General features: G+C 36.9%; 1 protein-coding gene across 2 annotated transcripts in view; it reads left to right on the top strand.

The window, feature by feature from the left end:
• Hsd17b4 (hydroxysteroid 17-beta dehydrogenase 4) overlaps positions 1-17,522 on the top strand; it is an 89,284-nt gene that overhangs the window by 33,928 nt on the left and 37,834 nt on the right. For both annotated transcript variants that reach the window (XM_026379489.2, XM_026379488.2), the window contains 4 exons: positions 2,413-2,437; positions 4,273-4,401; positions 7,390-7,493; positions 8,968-9,204. In XM_026379489.2, coding sequence (XP_026235274.2) covers positions 2,413-2,437; positions 4,273-4,401; positions 7,390-7,493; positions 8,968-9,204 — 495 coding nt within the window. The remainder of the gene's footprint in view (positions 1-2,412; positions 2,438-4,272; positions 4,402-7,389; positions 7,494-8,967; positions 9,205-17,522) is intronic.

The following is a 17,522-nucleotide window of genomic DNA, read 5'->3' as shown; positions in this document are numbered from 1 at the left end:
TTGCTGGAATATTGTATAAATTAACCTTCCTGAGCTTTAGTTTTCTTGAAGTTTATTGTGGCACCTTGTGTTAGTTTTCTGCCACTGTGACAAAATACCTGACAAATCAACTTGAAGGATGGAAGATTAATTTTGGCTCAGGGTTCAATCCATAGTCATTTGGCCCTATTGCTTTGGTCCTTTCACAAGGCAGAACATGATGATGGGGAGCATGTGATGGATAAGAGTTGTTCACTTCATAGCAGCTGGGAAACTGAGAAAAAGGGGCCAGGAGCAAGATACACTCTTCAAGGATGTTCCCACAGTGACCTACTTCCTCCAACTAGGCCCCACTTCCTGAAGTTCCCACCACCTCCCAATAGCACCACCAGCTGGGACCAGGTCTTTAACACATGAGCCTTTGGGGGACATTCCAGATCCAAACTATAACACAACTATAGATAATTTTAAACCTTTAACATTGTGTGTAGTATATAACAGCCTTTCCCAGAATTTTATTTATTAATCTGTATCAGGAATTTAGTTTGGCTATGATAGATCAATAAATACAACTTACTATTTGTTTTAAACTTTAAAAGAAAACTTTTCTGTTTTCTCCATCCCCTTTTTAAGCTGATGTATGTATTATGATTACTCATTTCAGTTTGTTTTTTTTTCAAAGCTTGAAGTTTTATATATTAGAATCTTCTTCCTTCCATTTTTTGATTCTCTATAATAAACCTGTGGTATGTACGATACTGTGGAATCCAAAACATTTTTTGGTAGAAAAAGAATCTGGCTCAGTTTGAAGGGAATACTATCTTATTATCCTGCTTCATTTGAATAAAAAGCTTATGAGTAAATTAAAGGAGAAAAATAAAATAGCCTTCATATAGCTAACAGAGATATATGCCTCTACCTTTCTAATCACACCCATTGAATGTGAATTGTGAAAATCAGAAGTGGAAGGAAATTTACAAATCTAATTTTACAGAATAGGAAAACTTAATAATATCAAGCCATCTGGAGTTTAAAATTTAGCCTGACCCTCTTTTATCTAAGGAATTTTAAAAATTACTTAACTTTGAAAATTATATTAACTCTGTAAACTAAAATGTATCCTCTCTGAAAAGTTTAACTATATTGGAACATATATACAGGAAAATAAAAATCACCACATTATCACTACTCAGAGAGAACTATATTTTTATGCATTTCCTTCCAGTCTTTTTTAGATGTGTATTTTAAACACACATCCAAAGTCATGTAGACAATTAGGATCATGCTGAGGATAAAATTTTATGTTGTTATTTTCATTTACTCTATTGTGAACATTTTTAGTGAGGAACATTTGACATGCCTGATTGATAAAATATGATAAGAGGTGGGTATAATATTCTGACTTAAACTACCACTTTGTTTGCAAAATTCTGATAGATACCTAGAGTGGCAGATAAAGATTTTGGTTCAGCAGGAGCAGTTGTTTCTAGCATCTCAGAAGAACTTGTTGCTCACATCACTCCCAAAGTATGATAAAAGGTGATATCTCTTACCTGTTACCAAAACCACTGCTGATTTATGTACTCTTAATTACATCAAGATTCATCAGATATATAAAAGGTGTGGGCATATTAATAAAGGCAAAAGATGATGAAAAGTTACATTCTTATGCCTAGAGCCACCAAGATGTGTGCTGTCTCCTTACACATTTTTTTTTCTACCACATGTAGAATTTGAATATGAAGTTTTACCACAGTGTAGTTGTGTTTGAAAACATGCCGGATTTTCTTTATATCAGACATTTTTTCCCTTTAGGATTTTTCTGAATCTCTAAAAACATAGATATATAAAATTTATCTTTCTGTGTGGCAGTTGGTATTTGGTGATTTGCCTTATCTCTAAATAAAGATGTTTTACTAACATGAATATGTATAATTCATTAAGTAAAATACTCTATGGGCTTTGAATTTATTTTATTTATTTTTTTAGTTTACTGGTTCTTTCTAGAAGGACTTTTATTTTGAGACTATAATGTGTACAATTTACATTGTATAAATTTCACAGTAACTACGTAAACTATGTGTTGTTATCCTTATTTTACAGATGGTGAAATTTGTGTTTCAGGAGGCCAAATGATTTGACCAGGGTTACATAGCTAGTCAGTAGAAAATATGTTATCAAGCCTTGGCCTCTTACTTCATACTCTTTTTTTTCCTACTATATTGTGTTACTTTAGGTTTCTGTTGTGATAATAGGAACAGTGTAAATTCATGGGACCAGTAGACTTTTGTAGAGCCATATTATTTTCATTCATTGTCATCTAGCATTCTAGTATACCTAGTAAGATTGCTGCCTTTATTTTAAATTAAAAAATTCTACTAGTGATTATACATTATATAATATAATATAATGTTTCTCCCTCTTTTTTGCTAGGTTGGAGCAGGATGGATTGGAAAATGTAAGTCTCTCAGTTTTGGTTTGCCATTGGTTATTTCCATATCTTTAAATCTGCATTTCCATTACAACCAGGTAATAAGCATATTGTCAAGTGCCTAATCACTAGATTTAGTGCACACATATTCAGACTTGAATATTGTTATACAGCAGATCTTCTAAAACATGGCAATTGTCCTGCAAGCCTCTGTACTTCGAAAGTCTGTTCATTCTGTAGGCAACCCTTATTCAGGACTTTTTCCTGTCTTATTCCTTCACTTAGCAAAGTCTCTCTTTATATTTGTATTTATCCTCCAATATCTCTGGCATCCCACATGCTTATTTTTGCTGTTTCAGCAGAGAAGTGAGTGGGAGGGAGAGACAATTTTGAAAACATGGGAGGAGCCTATTCTAGATGGCATAGCTAGCAACTTCTCCAATTCTTTCATGTAATTATTTCCTTCCTCTAGCATAAAATATTGGGAGAGTGAGAAATCACATTGGACAACTTTGCAACATTGGTCAATAAATTGCAACTGATATGGGAATTGTTTTCCTTCTCTTCAATAGTAAATTCATTTAGTATCATCAGTGCTCTTCTGTCCCATCTCTTAAACCTAACTATAGTTGCTTTATAGAGTTAAAAAATTGTGAAAATTCTAATACCTTGTTTTCAGTTGGCTGTTGGTATCAAAATTAATCACATGATTCATTGAGTTACTTAAAAGGTTGCTGTCACTGGAGGGCATTGGTACAGTGTATTGTAAATTATTAATATTTTTAGCATTAATGACTGCTCTGTCCAGTTGTTAAAGTTCCTTAAGCATTTGGGTGTCTTTTGAAAAAAACACCCACTTATGATAGGAAGATGAGTGCTTCAGTAAGAGTTCTATCTGGCACTTCATCAATAGGAAAAATTCAAAAGCAGGCATCTCTAGATTTCCCAGTACTTATTAAATTATTAAGTCTCAAGTTTAATAATTATCAAGTGCTCCCTTGTAATCCCAGGTACCCAAGAGCCTGAGTCGAGAGAATTTCAAGTTCAGGCCAGCCTGGGAAGCCTAGCAAAACCCTGTCTCAAAATAAAATTGAAAAGGACTGACGATATAACACAGCGATAGAGCTCTTGCCTAGTGTGCATAAGGCTCTGGATTCAATTTGGGTGGTGGAGGGAGACAGTCATCAAAAACAGTCTGATCATTATGCTTAAATAAGGTAGCCAGTGTATTTATTCTTCTGGATTTTTAAAAGGAAACAATGTTAAAAATTCTCCTAATGGAATTGTTGCAGAACTTATGTTTTCTGTAAATCTGTGCAGTTTAGTTGACTTCTTGTCGAAATGGAAGGAGGGCAAAAGAAGGGTAAAGAGAATTATATGTGGCTATCTGATATACTGATTTTTTGTTAACTAAAATCTTTGGCATGTTACCACCACTAGTCTTCTATTTACTATCCAACACATTCTATTCTGTTAATCTTCATTTTATATACAAGAAGAGTTACGTATCTTTACTTGAGTCATCTCTGGTTATGAGGTAAGTCTTTTGGTGCAATTATTTTGTAATTTAGCTTTCAGATTCAGCATGAGATTTTACCTTTAGTAGTGCCTGGCACAGTCAAAGGAGAAAGTTTTTATTCAAAACAATTTTTTTTAGTTGACATTTTCCTGATGGGTGTTTTAGGAAAAAGGCATTTTAATGCTCATAGTAAAATTCTACAAAGTGGAACACTTTTTTTTCTGAATTTCCTTTTTCTTGAAGTTAAAAATTTAAGGGGCTTTTACACATTTTACTTTCTGTTTTCCTCCTAAATTATGTGCTCAGTATCTTGTTTTTCTTTTTCTTTTTTTCCTATAATTAGTACGCTGGGAGCGGACCCTTGGAGCCATTGCAAGACAGAAGAATCAGCCAATGACTCCTGAGGCAGTGAAGGCTAACTGGGAGAAGATCTGTGACTTTGATAATGCCAGCAAGCCTCAGAATATCCAAGGTAAAGAGAATCCCAAGCCATTTAACCTTGGTTGGGGAACCACAGGCAACAAATATTCTCTCTTATTATATGGAAGGACCTTCTAAACTGTGATGACTTAAACACTTCTATCATGTTTAGTATATTTTCTGCTATAGTTGGTATCAGAACTCTTCGTATTTAAGATATTTATGTCCTACTGTCATTTTTTTATAGTCTTGTTTTTTGGCTTATTAGTGGCAGGGGGATGGATGACACAAGGCATTTACTTATTTGTGTTAAATGCACCTACTTTTTAGCTGATAGTTCCTAGTTTGACCGAATTTTTCTCTATTTCCTCCAAAGTTTATTTAAGCTTAGTTTACTTGGGCTTAGCTCTTTTTCATTTAGAGAATAAAAGAGGCTTTGCTTTAGTGCTTTGTTTTTGCTATTGTTTCTTTCCCTTTCTATCATACTTTGTCTTCCTTTTATCACCTCTACATAATTTTAGTGCTTTCTTAGAAATACTCAAGCCTAGATACTTAGCAGAACCTTTCCAGATAATCTAGGCTAAGTTGATCTTTCTGTTAGTTGAACTCCTACCCACTTGAACTTCTAATTAACATTTAATTGTAACTGTTGTCCATTGCTTTTTTCCATGAATATATAGTTTCTTAACTGCATGGCAGATTCTTTGAGGCAGAGATTGTATCTTATATGGAATTCTGTTTGTCTCTCTCTTTTTTGTTTTGTAGTTCTAGGTTTTTGGGCATGCTAGACAGTGTTCTACCACTAAGCTGCACCCCAGCCCTATATATAATTCTTTTGTACTTGGTGTTATCATAGTGCTGAACTCAGAAGGGATTTAATAAATGCTTATTAACCTGAATTATTTAATCACCTACAATATACCCACAGGAAGAGAGACCAAAGAAAATTCACATTTTTTCCTAGTAAAAGTTGCATGTGCATATGACATGTGAAATTTAAAAGAGTTTTCTGAGTAAGATTATGAGTCAGGATCATTTTGTAGAAAAACATTTTTCTTTTTTCCTCAATAATTTTATATTCTGAGTTGATAGAAGAATATATCTGAAAAAATGACTGCTCAGGTTTTTACTTTTTTTTTTTTTTTTTGTACTGGGGGGTTGAATCCAGGCTTACGTTACCATGGAGCTACATCCACAGTTATTTTTATTTTTTGAGACAGGGTCTCACTAAGTGGCTTACTAGTGAGGATCTCACTAAGTTGCTGAGGCTTGCATCAAACTTGAGATCCTCCTGCCTCAGCCTTCTGAGTTGCTGGGATTCTAGATGCACCACCATGTCTAGCTTGACTACTGAGCCACATCCCCAGCCCTATTTTGTATTTTATTTAGAAACAGTTGCTTAATGCCTTGCTTTTTGCTGAGGCTGGCTTTGAACTAGCTATTTTCCTGCCCTAGCCTCTTAAGCTTCTGGGATTGTAGGCATGTACCACTGTGCCCAGCTTGGTTTTTGCTTCTTATTGATACTTTCCTTCCTACATGTACATTCTTGAAATGTCATAAATGGTAGCAATTTTATATTTTTGATATTTGAGATAAATTTTGTTCTGTGAATGTTGCTTATCAATGAAAATAAACAAAAGAAAAAGGAAAAGTTAAAAACATTTCTCTGCCTTTTTGCCTCAAAAGTATTAGACCATTATAAAAAAAGATGTAAGTGAAAAAAAAGTATAATGAAAAGTCATCTTTTCTGATAAGAGTTGACTTTCCAGAATACCTATTTTAGTACTTTCAGTTTAGAGATGATTAAACTAAGTCCCAGTAAAACTGACCATTGTTTGAGCTAAGAGTTAATTCAGGTTGTCTATCTCTGAGTGAAGTTCTTTTAGCCTGTACCATGGTGCTTTTCAATTAAATAGCCTTCCCTCAAGACAACAGGCTGAAATGGGGATGTAGGGAGAGGATTAGGCAAGAAACTTCTTTAGTAGCGTGACTAGAGTAGCAGATAATGTTGGTCATCTCAGACTTTGTGTTTTGTTTTTCATTTTTGTCAGAGTTTAGTAGGAAGCCTATGTCCCAGAGCCTTCAGAATATCTTTAATACGTGTATCCACATACATGAACTTCTTTACAACCTTTTAGACCCCAGAACAGCAACTTCCACTTTCTGTTTAGAATCACTGTTCATAATGGTGGTTTTCTCTGTCTCTAGAGGTATTTTATTATTATTATTTTTATTTTTTGGTGATTTGAACTCAGGGGTAATTTACCACCAGGCCCTCCCACCTCTGCTTTTTCATTTTTTAAGATTTTGAGACAGAGTCTTGCTAAGTTGCTGAGGATAGCTTTGAACTTGAGATCCTCTGCCTCAACCTTCAACTCACTGGGATTATAGGTGTGTAGCACTGTGCATGGCAAGAATTTTTAAAACTATCTTTGGACCTGGGGTGAAGGTATTAGCATTCTTCCATCCCAGAGGAAGGGTTGATGGTAGAGTGAGAAGGGAAATCAATTGTCTTTCCACTAGACAGAGATTACATATCTGCTAGCATGTATCCTACTTTATGGGTTTAATTATACATTGTACTTATTGCAGGGTGAAGAGGGTATAAATCAGTTATCTAGAACAAGCACCTTCCTCCTACACTCCTCATTCTTTTTTTTAAAAATATGTTTAGTTGAACACAATACTTTTATTTTATTTGTTTATTTTTATGTGGTTCTGAGGATGGAACTCAGGGCCTCACACATGCGATGCAAGCACTTCGCCACTGAGCCACAGCCTCAGCCTCTCCTCATTCTTCTTTACCATAAAATAGCTGAAAGATAATGAAAAGCTCTGAGTCCGTGAAGAGTACATTAGGCTATGCTTTTGGTCTATTTCAAAGTTTTTCACAGTTTTTTCCTACAAAAGTCTAACATCATATATTCAGTTCATGAATAATGAGGAGGTTCTGTAGTTGGCAACTGTTATCTAGCTTACTGTTGCATTTTTAGTTACATTTTAAACCAAGCTTCATTTTCTTTATTTTTCTTAATTTTAGAATCAGTTGCAGGTATGATTGAAGTTTTACATAAAATAGATGCAGAAGGAGGAGTTTCAATAAATCATACCAGTCATGCAACATCTACAGCTACTTCAGGATTTGTAAGTGGGGAATGTTGTCTCCTCTGAAACTTGTCCTTCCTTCCTCCTCCTCTTTTTTTTTTCCTCCCCCCACTGCCCCTTTTATTTTTTTCAGATGCAGTTATTCTCTTTAAGTCTCTAAAGTTATGCCTAATAATGAAGAGAAACATGGCATAGATACTTTAAAATAGAGAATAGTGATAACACTAGGAATCTAATTTTTAAGTCTGAGAGTGTTCTCAGTGTGTTATTGGGATTTTTACTTTAAAATAGGGGGTCAGCAAAATTTTGGGGGACAGAGCAAATATTTTAGGTGTTAGAGGCCACATACTGTTTTTAACAGATAGTATTCTGGTTTTTCTTTTTCTTTCCTTTTGGCACTGGAATTGAAATCAGGGCCTTGTGCATGCTAAGCACAAACATGCATTCTACCCCCGAGCTATACCACAAGTTCTATTTACTTATGAGTTTTTTAAAAAAAGTTTATTGTTTAATTGGACACAATATCTTTATTTTATTTATTTATTCATTTTTATGTGGTGCTGAGGATCGAGCCCAGGGTCTCACATGTGCTAGGCAAGCACTCTACCACCGAGCCACAATCCCAGCCCTATATATATATTTTTTAACCACCTTTTGAAAATGTAAAAACCCTTGTAAACTTCTAGTCCTTGTTTGTTGACTCCTGCTGTAGGATAAAAGTGACTGAAAAATTGGACATCATTTTTTTATAATATGTGCTTCACATAGTAGTTAGGCATATCATCTGTAAATTGAAAAATCTATCATCCAGTTAGGCAAAAGACGTTCCTGGAAAGAAACTTTAGGTTAAATCTCAGTGTAACTGAATATATTATTAAGCAATTTAATTTATAAGCATTATGCTATGATTTGCTCATTTGTTTATAGTGAATTCTTTAAAAGAAATATTTAGTTGTAGATGGACACAATATCTTGATTTATCATTTTTATGTGGTGCTGAGGATTGAACCCAGTGCCTCACCCGTGCAAGGCAGACGCTCTACCACTGAGCTCCAGCCCCAGCCCCTACAATGAATTTTATACAGTTGATTTTGTAAAACAGTTCACTATCCCGTAATTATAACAGATTTCATTCTTTTTTGGATTTTGGTAGCCAGTATTTGCTGAATTAATAAAGTTTCCACTGTCAGAGACAGGAAAATTCAAAATGAGACATAATATGTGTTAGCAAGAAGCAAGCAATAAAAAAGTACTTATCTGTAAATGAAGTCTTTTTCTAGGCATTACTTTGTTTTTATGTAAAATATTAAATGTAATGAAATGAATAATGAATAAATATAATGAAATAATTATGTTCCATCGAATTCATTGACATTTGATTAACATCTGTTCAAAGGCAAAGCTAGGTATATAAACAGTTAATAGTTTTAAAATAAAATAGTTTTAAAAGTTAAAATTTCAAAGATTTGACAAAAATATCAATGAAAAAATAATTTTTTCAACTTTTCTATAGGCTGGAGCTATTGGCTATAAACTCCCTTCATTTTCTTCTGCTTACACGGAAATGGAAACAATTATGTATGCTCTTGGAGTGGGAGCATCTGTCAAAGATCCAAAGGATTTGAAATTTGTTTATGAAGGAAGTTCTGATTTCTCCTGTTTGCCTACCTTTGGAGTTATCATAGCTCAGAAATCTATGATGGGTGGAGGATTAGCAGAGATTCCTGGGCTTTCAATCAACTTTGCACAGGTATGCCTAATAAGAAATTTTGTTTGACTTTTCTTCTGTTTCTTTAGATGTTATCAGTAAATATCACATCCAGTATGCATATGTGTATCTGTATTGTATATATTATATGTATGTGTATGTGTGTGTATGTATATATACATAAAACTATAAAATAAATTTTTTTTTTTTTGTTTATGTATTTATTTATTTTAAAGTACTAGGTTTAGAAACCAGGGCCTTGCACATACTAGACCACTGAGCTACAAACCCAGACCCATTTATTTTATTTTATTTTATTTTTTTATTTTTATTTATTTATTTTTTATTGGTCGTTCATAACATTACATAGTTCTTAATACATCATATTACACGGTTTGATTCAAGTGGATTATGAACTCCCGCTTTTACCCCGTATACAAATTGCTGTATCACATCAGTTACCCTTCCATTGATTGACATATTGCCTTTCTAGTGTCTGATGTATTCTGCTGTCTGTCCTATTGTCTACTATCCCCCCTCCCCTCCCCTCCCCTCCCCTCCCCTTTTCTCTCTCTACCCCTTCTACTGTAAATCATTTCTTCCATTTGTATTCTCTTGTCTTACCCCTCCTTTCCTCTTATATGACATTTTGTATAACCCTGAGGATCGCCTTCCATTTCCATGCAATTTCCCTTCTCACTCCCTTTCCCTCCCACCTCTCATCCCTGTTTACTGTAAATATTCTTCTCAAGCTCTTCGTCCCTACCCTGTCCTTGTTTACACCCCTTATATCAAAGGAGTCATTTGGTATTTGTTTTTTAAAGATTGACTAGCTTCACTTAGCATAATCTGCTCTAATGCCATCCATTTCCCTCCAAATTCTATGATTTTGTCATTTTTTAATGCAGAGTAATACTCCATAGTGTATAAATGCCACATTTTTTTTATCCATTCATCTATTGAAGGGCATCTAGGCTGGTTCCACAGTCTTGCTATCGTGAATTGAGCTGCTATGAACATCCATGTAGCAGTGTCCCTGTAGCATGCTCTTGTTAGGGCTTTAGGGAATAGACCGAGAAGGGGAATAGCTGGGTCAAATGGTGGTTCCATTCCCAGCTTTCCGAGAAATCTCCATACTGCTTTCCAAATTGGCTGCACCAATTTGCAGTCCCACCAGCAATGAACAAGAGTGCCCTTTTCCCCACATCCTCTCCAGCACTTATTGTTGTTTGACTTCCTAATGGCTGCCAGTCTTACTGGAGTGAGATGGTATCTTAGGGTAGTTTTGATTTGCATTTCTCTGACTTCTAGCGATGGTGAGCATTTTTTCATGTACTTGTTGATTGATTGTATGTCCTCCTCTGAGAAGTGTCTGTTCAGGTCCTTGGCCCATTTATTGATTGGGTTATTTGTTATCTTATTGTCTAATTTTTTGAGTTCTTTGTATATTCTGGTTATTAGGGCTCTATCTGAAGTGTGTGGAGTAAAGATTTGTTCCCAGGATGTAGGCTCCCTGTTTATCTCTTATTGTTTCTTTTGCTGAGAAAAAACTTTTTAGTTTGAGTAAGTCCCATTTGTTGATTCTATTTGTTAACTCTAGCGCTATGGGTGTCCTATTGAGGAATTTGGAGCCCGATCCCACAGCGTGTAGATCATAACCAACTTTTTCTTCTATCAGATGCCGTGTCTCTGATTTAATATCAAGCTCCTTGATCCATTTTGAGTTAACTTTTGTGCATGGCGAGAGATAGGGATTCAGATTCATTTTGGTGCAAATGGATTTCCAGTTTTCCCAGCACCATTTGGTGAAGATGCTATCCTTCCTCCATTGCATGCTTTTAGCCCCTTTATCAAAAATAAGATAGTTGTAGTTTTGTGGATTGGTTACTGTGTCCTCTATTCTGTACCATTGGTCCACCTGCCTGTTTTGGTACCAGTACCATGCTGTTTTTGTTACTATTGCTCTGTAGTATAGTTTGAAGTCTGGTATCGCTATACCGCCTGATTCACACTTCCTGCTTAGTATTGTTTTTGCTATTCTGGGTCTTTTATTATTCCATATGAATTTCATGATTCTTTTATCGATTTCTACAAGATATGCTGTTGGGATTTTGATTGGCATTGCATTGAACTTATAGAGAACTTTTGGTAATATCGCCATTTTGATGATGTTAGTTCTGCCTATCCATGAGCAGGGTATGTTTTTCCATCTTCTAAGGTCTTCTTCTATGTCTTTCTTTAGGGTTCTGTAATTTTCATTGTATAAATCTTTCACCTCTTTTGTTAGGTTGATTCCCAAGTATTTTATTTTTTGGGGGGATATTGTGAATGGAGTAGTTGTCCTCATTTCCGTTTCAGAGGATTTGTCGCTGATACACAGGAATGCCTTTGATTTATGCGTGTTGATCTTATATCCTGCCACTTTGCTGAATTCATTTATTAGCTCTAATAGCTTCTTTGTAGACCCTTTTGGGTCTGCTAGGTATAGAATCATATCATCTGCAAATAGTGATAATTTAAGTTCTTCTTTTCCTATTTTTATGCCTTTAATTTCTTTTGACTGTCTAATTGCTCTGGCCAGTGTTTCGAGGACTATGTTGAACAGAAGTGGTGAGAGAGGGCATCCCTGTCTTGTACCAGATCTTAGAGGGAATGCCTTCAATTTTTCTCCATTCAGAATGATGCTGGCCTGTGGCTTATCATAGATTGCTTTTACAATGTTGAGGTATGATCCTGTTATCCCTAATTTTTCTAGCGTTTTGAACATAAAGGGATGCTGTACTTTGTCGAATGCTTTTTCTGCATCCATTGAGATGATCATATGGTTCTTATTTTTAAGTCTATTGATGTGGTGAATAACATTTATTGATTTCCGTATATTAAACCAGCTTTGCATCCCAGGGATGAATCCTACTTGATCATGATGTATAATTTTTTTGATATGTATTTGAATCCGATTCGCCAGAATTTTATTGAGGATTTTTGCGTCAAGGTTCATTAGAGATATTGGTCTGTAGTTTTCCTTCTTTGATGTGTCTTTGTCTGGTTTCGGAATCAGGGTGATGTTGGCCTCGTAGAATGAATTTGGAAGTTCTCCCTCTTTTTCTATTTCCTGAAATAGCTTGAAAAGTATTGGTGTTAGTTCCTCTTTAAAGGTTTTGTAAAACTCTGCTGTATACCCATCCGGTCCTGGGCTTTTCTTAGTTGGTAGTCTTTTGATGGTTTCTTCTATTTCCTCTATTGTTATTGGTCTGTTTAGGTTGTCTATATCCTCCTGGCTCAATCTGGGCAGATCATAGGACTCAAGGAATTTATCTATGCCTTCACTATCTTCTATTTTATTGGAGTATAAGGATTCAAAGTAATTTCTGATTATCTTCTGTATTTCTGAAGTGTCTGTTGTGATATTGCCTTTTTCATCCCGTATGCTAGTAATTTGGGTTCTCTCTCTTCTTCTCTTCGTTAGCATGGCTAAGGGTCTGTCAATTTTATTTATTTTTTCAAAGAACCAGCTTTTAGTTTTGTCAATTTTTTCAATTGTTTCTTTTGTTTCAATTTCATTAATTTCAGCTCTGATTTTAATTATTTCTTGCCTTCTACTTCTTTTGCTGTTGTTTTGCTCTTCTTTTTCTAGGCTTTTGAGATGAAGTATGAGATCATTTATTTGTTGGTTTTTTCTTTTTTTGAGGAATGAACTCCAAGCAATGAATTTTCCTCTTAGAACTGCTTTCAATGTGTCCCATAGATTCCGATATGTTGTGTCTGTGTTTTCATTTAACTCTAGGAATTTTTTAATTTCCTCCTTGATGTCTTCTAAAACCCATTGATCACTCAGCAACCTATTGTTCATTCTCCAGGTGATGCTTGCTTTTTCCTTTCTTCTTTTATCATTGATTTTCAGTTTCATTCCATTATGATCAGATAAGATGCATGGTATTATCTCTACCCCTTTGTATTGTCTAAGAGTTGCCCTGTGACATAGTATATGGTCTATTTTTGAGAAGGTTCCATGTGCTGCTGAGAAAAAAGTGTAGCTACTTGATGTTGGGTGGTATAGTCTATATATGTCAATTAAGTCTAGGTTGTTAATTGTGTTATTGAGTTCTATAGTTTCCTTATTTAACTTTTGTTTGGAAGATCTGTCCAGTGGTGAGAGAGGTGTGTTGAAGTCTCCCATGATTATTGTATGTTGGTCTATTAGACTCTTGAACTTGAGAAGAGTTTGCTTGATGAACACAGCTGCACCATTATTTGGGACATATAGATTTATGATTGTTATGTCTTGTTGGTGTATGGTTCCCTTGAGCAGTGTGAAGTGTCCTTCTATATCCCTTTTGATTAGCTTTGGCTTGAAATCTATTTTATTAGATATGAGTATGGACACTCCTGCTTGTTTCCGCGGTCCATATGAGTGATATGATTTTTCCCAACCTTTCACCTTCAGTGTATGTATATCTTTTCCTATCAAATGTGTCTCCTGTAGACAGCATATTGTTGGGTCTTGTTTTTTGATCCATTCTACTAGCCTGTGTCTCTTAATTGGTGAGTTTAAGCCATTAACATTTAGGGTTATTATTGAGATATGGTTTGTTCTTCTATCCATATTTGTTTATTGATGTTACTAAACCTGATTTGTTATCCTCTTTGACTACTTTCCCCCCTTTACTGTCCTACCTCCCATTGTTGGTTTTCAATGTTATTTTCCATTTCCTCTTCCTGTAATGTTTTGCCAAGGATTTTTTGAAGAGATGGTTTTCTAGCTGCGAATTCTTTTAACTTTTGTTTATTGTGGAAGGTTTTAATTTCATCTTCTAACCTGAAGCTTAATTTCGCCGGATACACGATTCTTGGTTGGAGCCCATTGTCTTTCAGTGTTTGAAATATGTTATTCCAGGATCTTCTAGCTTTCAGAGTCTGTGTTGAGAGATCAGCTGTTATCCTGATTGGTTTACCCCTAAATGTAATCTGCTTTCTTTCTCTTGCAGCTTTTAAAATTCTCTCCTTATTCTGTATGTTGGACATCTTCATTATAATGTGTCTAGGTGTGGATCTCTTATGATTTTGCATATTCGGCGTCCTGTAGGCTTCTAGGATTTGGGATTCTGTCTCAATCTTCAATTCTGGGAAGTTTTCTCGTATTATTTCACTGAATAGACTGTTTATTCCTTTGGAATGGAGCTCTGTGCCTTCCTGTATCCCAATGACTCTTAAATTTGGTCTTTTGATATTGTCCCATAATTCTTGGATGTTCTGCTCATGGTTTCTTAGCAGACTTGCTGAGCTGTCTATGTTCTTTTCCAGTTGAAATACTTTGTCTTCATTGTCTGATGTTCTCTCTTCTAAGTGATCTACTCTGCTGGTAGTATTCTCAATTGAGTTTTTAAGTTGGTTTATTGTTTCCTGCATTTCTAGAATTTCAATTTGTTTGTTTTTTATTACCTCTATCTCCCTGTGAAATTGATCTTCTACTTCCTGGATTTGTTTGTCAATGTGATCTTTCATTGTCTGATTTTGCTGTCTCATGTCTTCCTTGAGACTCCAGATCATCTGAAGCATATATATCCTGAACTCTTTATCTGATATTCCATCTGTTGCAGCTATTACCTCTTCTAAAGTTGAGTTGACCTGCTTTGCTTGTGATCCTTTCTTTCCTTGTCTTTTCATACTGCTCGCGTTTCTTTCTGCTTGGTGCAACTGTTGTGTTTTGAAATTTACCCCCTATTTATTTATGTTGCTCTTGTATACTTGAAAAGTCTCCCTTGCAGGTGCGGGCGGCGGCTGTGCCCCTACGCTAATTGGGGTGACGTGTCTACCACGCTGGCGGCTCTCTGGGCCTGTTCCGGGAGTGGAAGGCGGCTCTGCTCTGTCCCTATTCCAATTGGGGTGTCGTGACTACAATGCTAGCAGGTCGCTGGGCCTGTTCCGGGCGTGGGCGGTGGGCTTGGCTGGCGGGATTCCACCTAATGGCAGTCCCTAACCTCCCTGCTTGCTAATTAATGGCTTCTCTGAGGCGCCACGCCTTCTGTAGCTGCGGGGCAGGCCGCGCGAATCAGTTGGCCTGGATCTCCGGGGTCCTGCTGCTGGCTGTTTTGATGTTGCAAGCTGTTGGAGAGTGGTGGTGTATTCTTCAGCTTTCCCGGATGGTGGCCGCTGACTGCCTGGATGGAGTGTCCGCTGTTTTGATGTTGCACTCTGAAGGAGAGTGGCGGTGTATCCTTCAGCTTTCCCGGATGGTGGCCGCTGACTGCCTCGGTGGAGTGTCCGCTGTGGGGGATGGGACTGTACCGCTTCCTTCCCCTTCTGAGATCCCGTGCTCGGCCCAAGGGTCCGTGTGGGCTTGGCTGGTGGGATTCCACCTAATGGCCTTCCCTAACCTCCCTGCTTGCTAATTAATGGCTTCACTGAGGCGCCACGCCTTCTGTAGCCGCAGGGCAGGCCACGCGAATCAGTTGGCCTGGATCTCCGGGGCCCTGCTGCAGGCTGCTGGGATCCCTGGCACTCTATCACTTTGATTTTTTCTGCTTGCCCCTCCCCCAGCGCTGGCTAGCCAGGTTTCGTTTTGGCTGCTACTGGGAGGAGGGGTTGGGGGTCAGGTGTCTCTGGTTTCCCCCTAGTCTTTATGGAGGCTCAGCTTGATACTCCCTCTCCCGGCAAGCCTAGGAGAGATTTTATGCGAATTCCCGCTGTCTGGGGGGTGAGCTGAATGACACCAACCTGTTTTGATGTTGCACTCTGAAGGAGAGTGGCGGTGTATCCTTCAGCTTTCCCGGATGGTGGCCGCTGACTGCCTCGGTGGAGTGTCCGCTGTGGGGGATGGGACTGTACCGCTTCCTTCCCCTTCTGAGATCCCGTGCTCGGCCCAAGGGTCCGTGTGGGCTTGGCTGGTGGGATTCCACCTAATGGCCTTCCCTAACCTCCCTGCTTGCTAATTGACTATAAAATAATTTATAACGATGTTTAGTTCAGGAATAAAGATTTAGCATATTTTTTGACTTTTGTGTTTAAGAATAAAAGAGCTGGGCATCATGGTGCATGCCTATAATCCCATCTTCTCAAGAGGCCAAGGCAGGAGGACCATGAGTTCATAGCCAGCCTCAACAATTTAGCAAGGCTCTAAGCAACTTAGTGAGATGCTGTTTGTAAATAAAATATAAAGAGGGTTGGGGATGTGGCTCAATGGTTAAGCCCCCTTGGTTCAATACCTGGTAGCAAAACAAGAAGAATAAAAGAGAGGGAGAATTAGTTTGCTATTTGACCAAGGGTAAATAACTTCTCTAGACTTCAGTTCCTTATCTATAAAATATATGTGACAGTTCTTATCTCATGATATTAGGTCAAGAAGCAAGCCAAATAGTTATCTGGTAAAAGAGTATTGGGGGAGAACAGGTGAAAAAAGGTCCTGAGGTAGGTACATACTTGGCTTATATTTGGAACAGCAGAGGGGCCAGTATAGCTGTAAAGTGTATAAGGGGTCACTTTATTCAGGGGTGGCAGAAGAAGAAGGCCTTGTTGTCATTGTAAGGATTTCAGCTTATATTCTGTTTAACATGGGAGGCCAAGGGCAACCCTTTTAAGGATTGCCATGATCCACCTATATTCACTCACAGGTTCAATGCTATTGTGGGGAAAGAGATTATATGGGAACCAAGCATAGAAGCTAAGAAACCACTAGGAGCCTATTGTAGTAATCCAAGCAAAAATTCTAGATAGGCAGGGAAAAAAAATAGGAGTCTAGGAGGAAGGTATTTGTTCTAGATAATTGATTTATACCCTCTTCACCCTACAATAAGTACAATGTATAATTAAATATGCAATATATTTAACATATATAGTAGTTGCATGTGACATTACTGTGTATAATTATACTCACATGTACACGTTTATTTTAAGGTGGAGGTAGTTAGGACTTGGTTTTGGATAAGTTACACATTCAACTGAAGATGTAAAAAGGACAGTTGAGTGTAAATCTAAAGTTTGGAGGAAAGGTCTAAATAAAATCTTTGGCATATAGGTAATATGTTAAAACTTGAGAATAGGTAAAATCATCTAATGTGTGAGTTTAAATAGAGAAGAAATCTGAGTTTAGGGCCCTGCAGTGTTCATAGGTAGAAGTGATACAGAGAAACTGAAAGAATGAATAAAATGAACACTTATGAGAAAGTTTTGAAATAGGATATATTTTAATATTGGAGTAAAGTTAAGGTTGAGCCCAGCAGTAATTCTTGAGTCAGAGCTCTGAAAAGATTTCTGTAACTTTGGTTGAAGATTATCCCATTGCTCATGGGTATCTCCTCTGAATACACGGGAAACATATTAGAGTATTTGATGAAATTGGGAGGAGGGCCAGAAATATGTGCTGG

This window comes from Urocitellus parryii, chromosome 1 (genome assembly GCF_045843805.1).
Source record: "Urocitellus parryii isolate mUroPar1 chromosome 1, mUroPar1.hap1, whole genome shotgun sequence".
Lineage (NCBI taxonomy): Eukaryota > Metazoa > Chordata > Mammalia > Rodentia > Sciuridae > Urocitellus > Urocitellus parryii.
The sequence above is the reverse complement of the archived record's forward strand: the minus strand, read 5'-3'. Positions and strand labels throughout refer to the sequence as shown.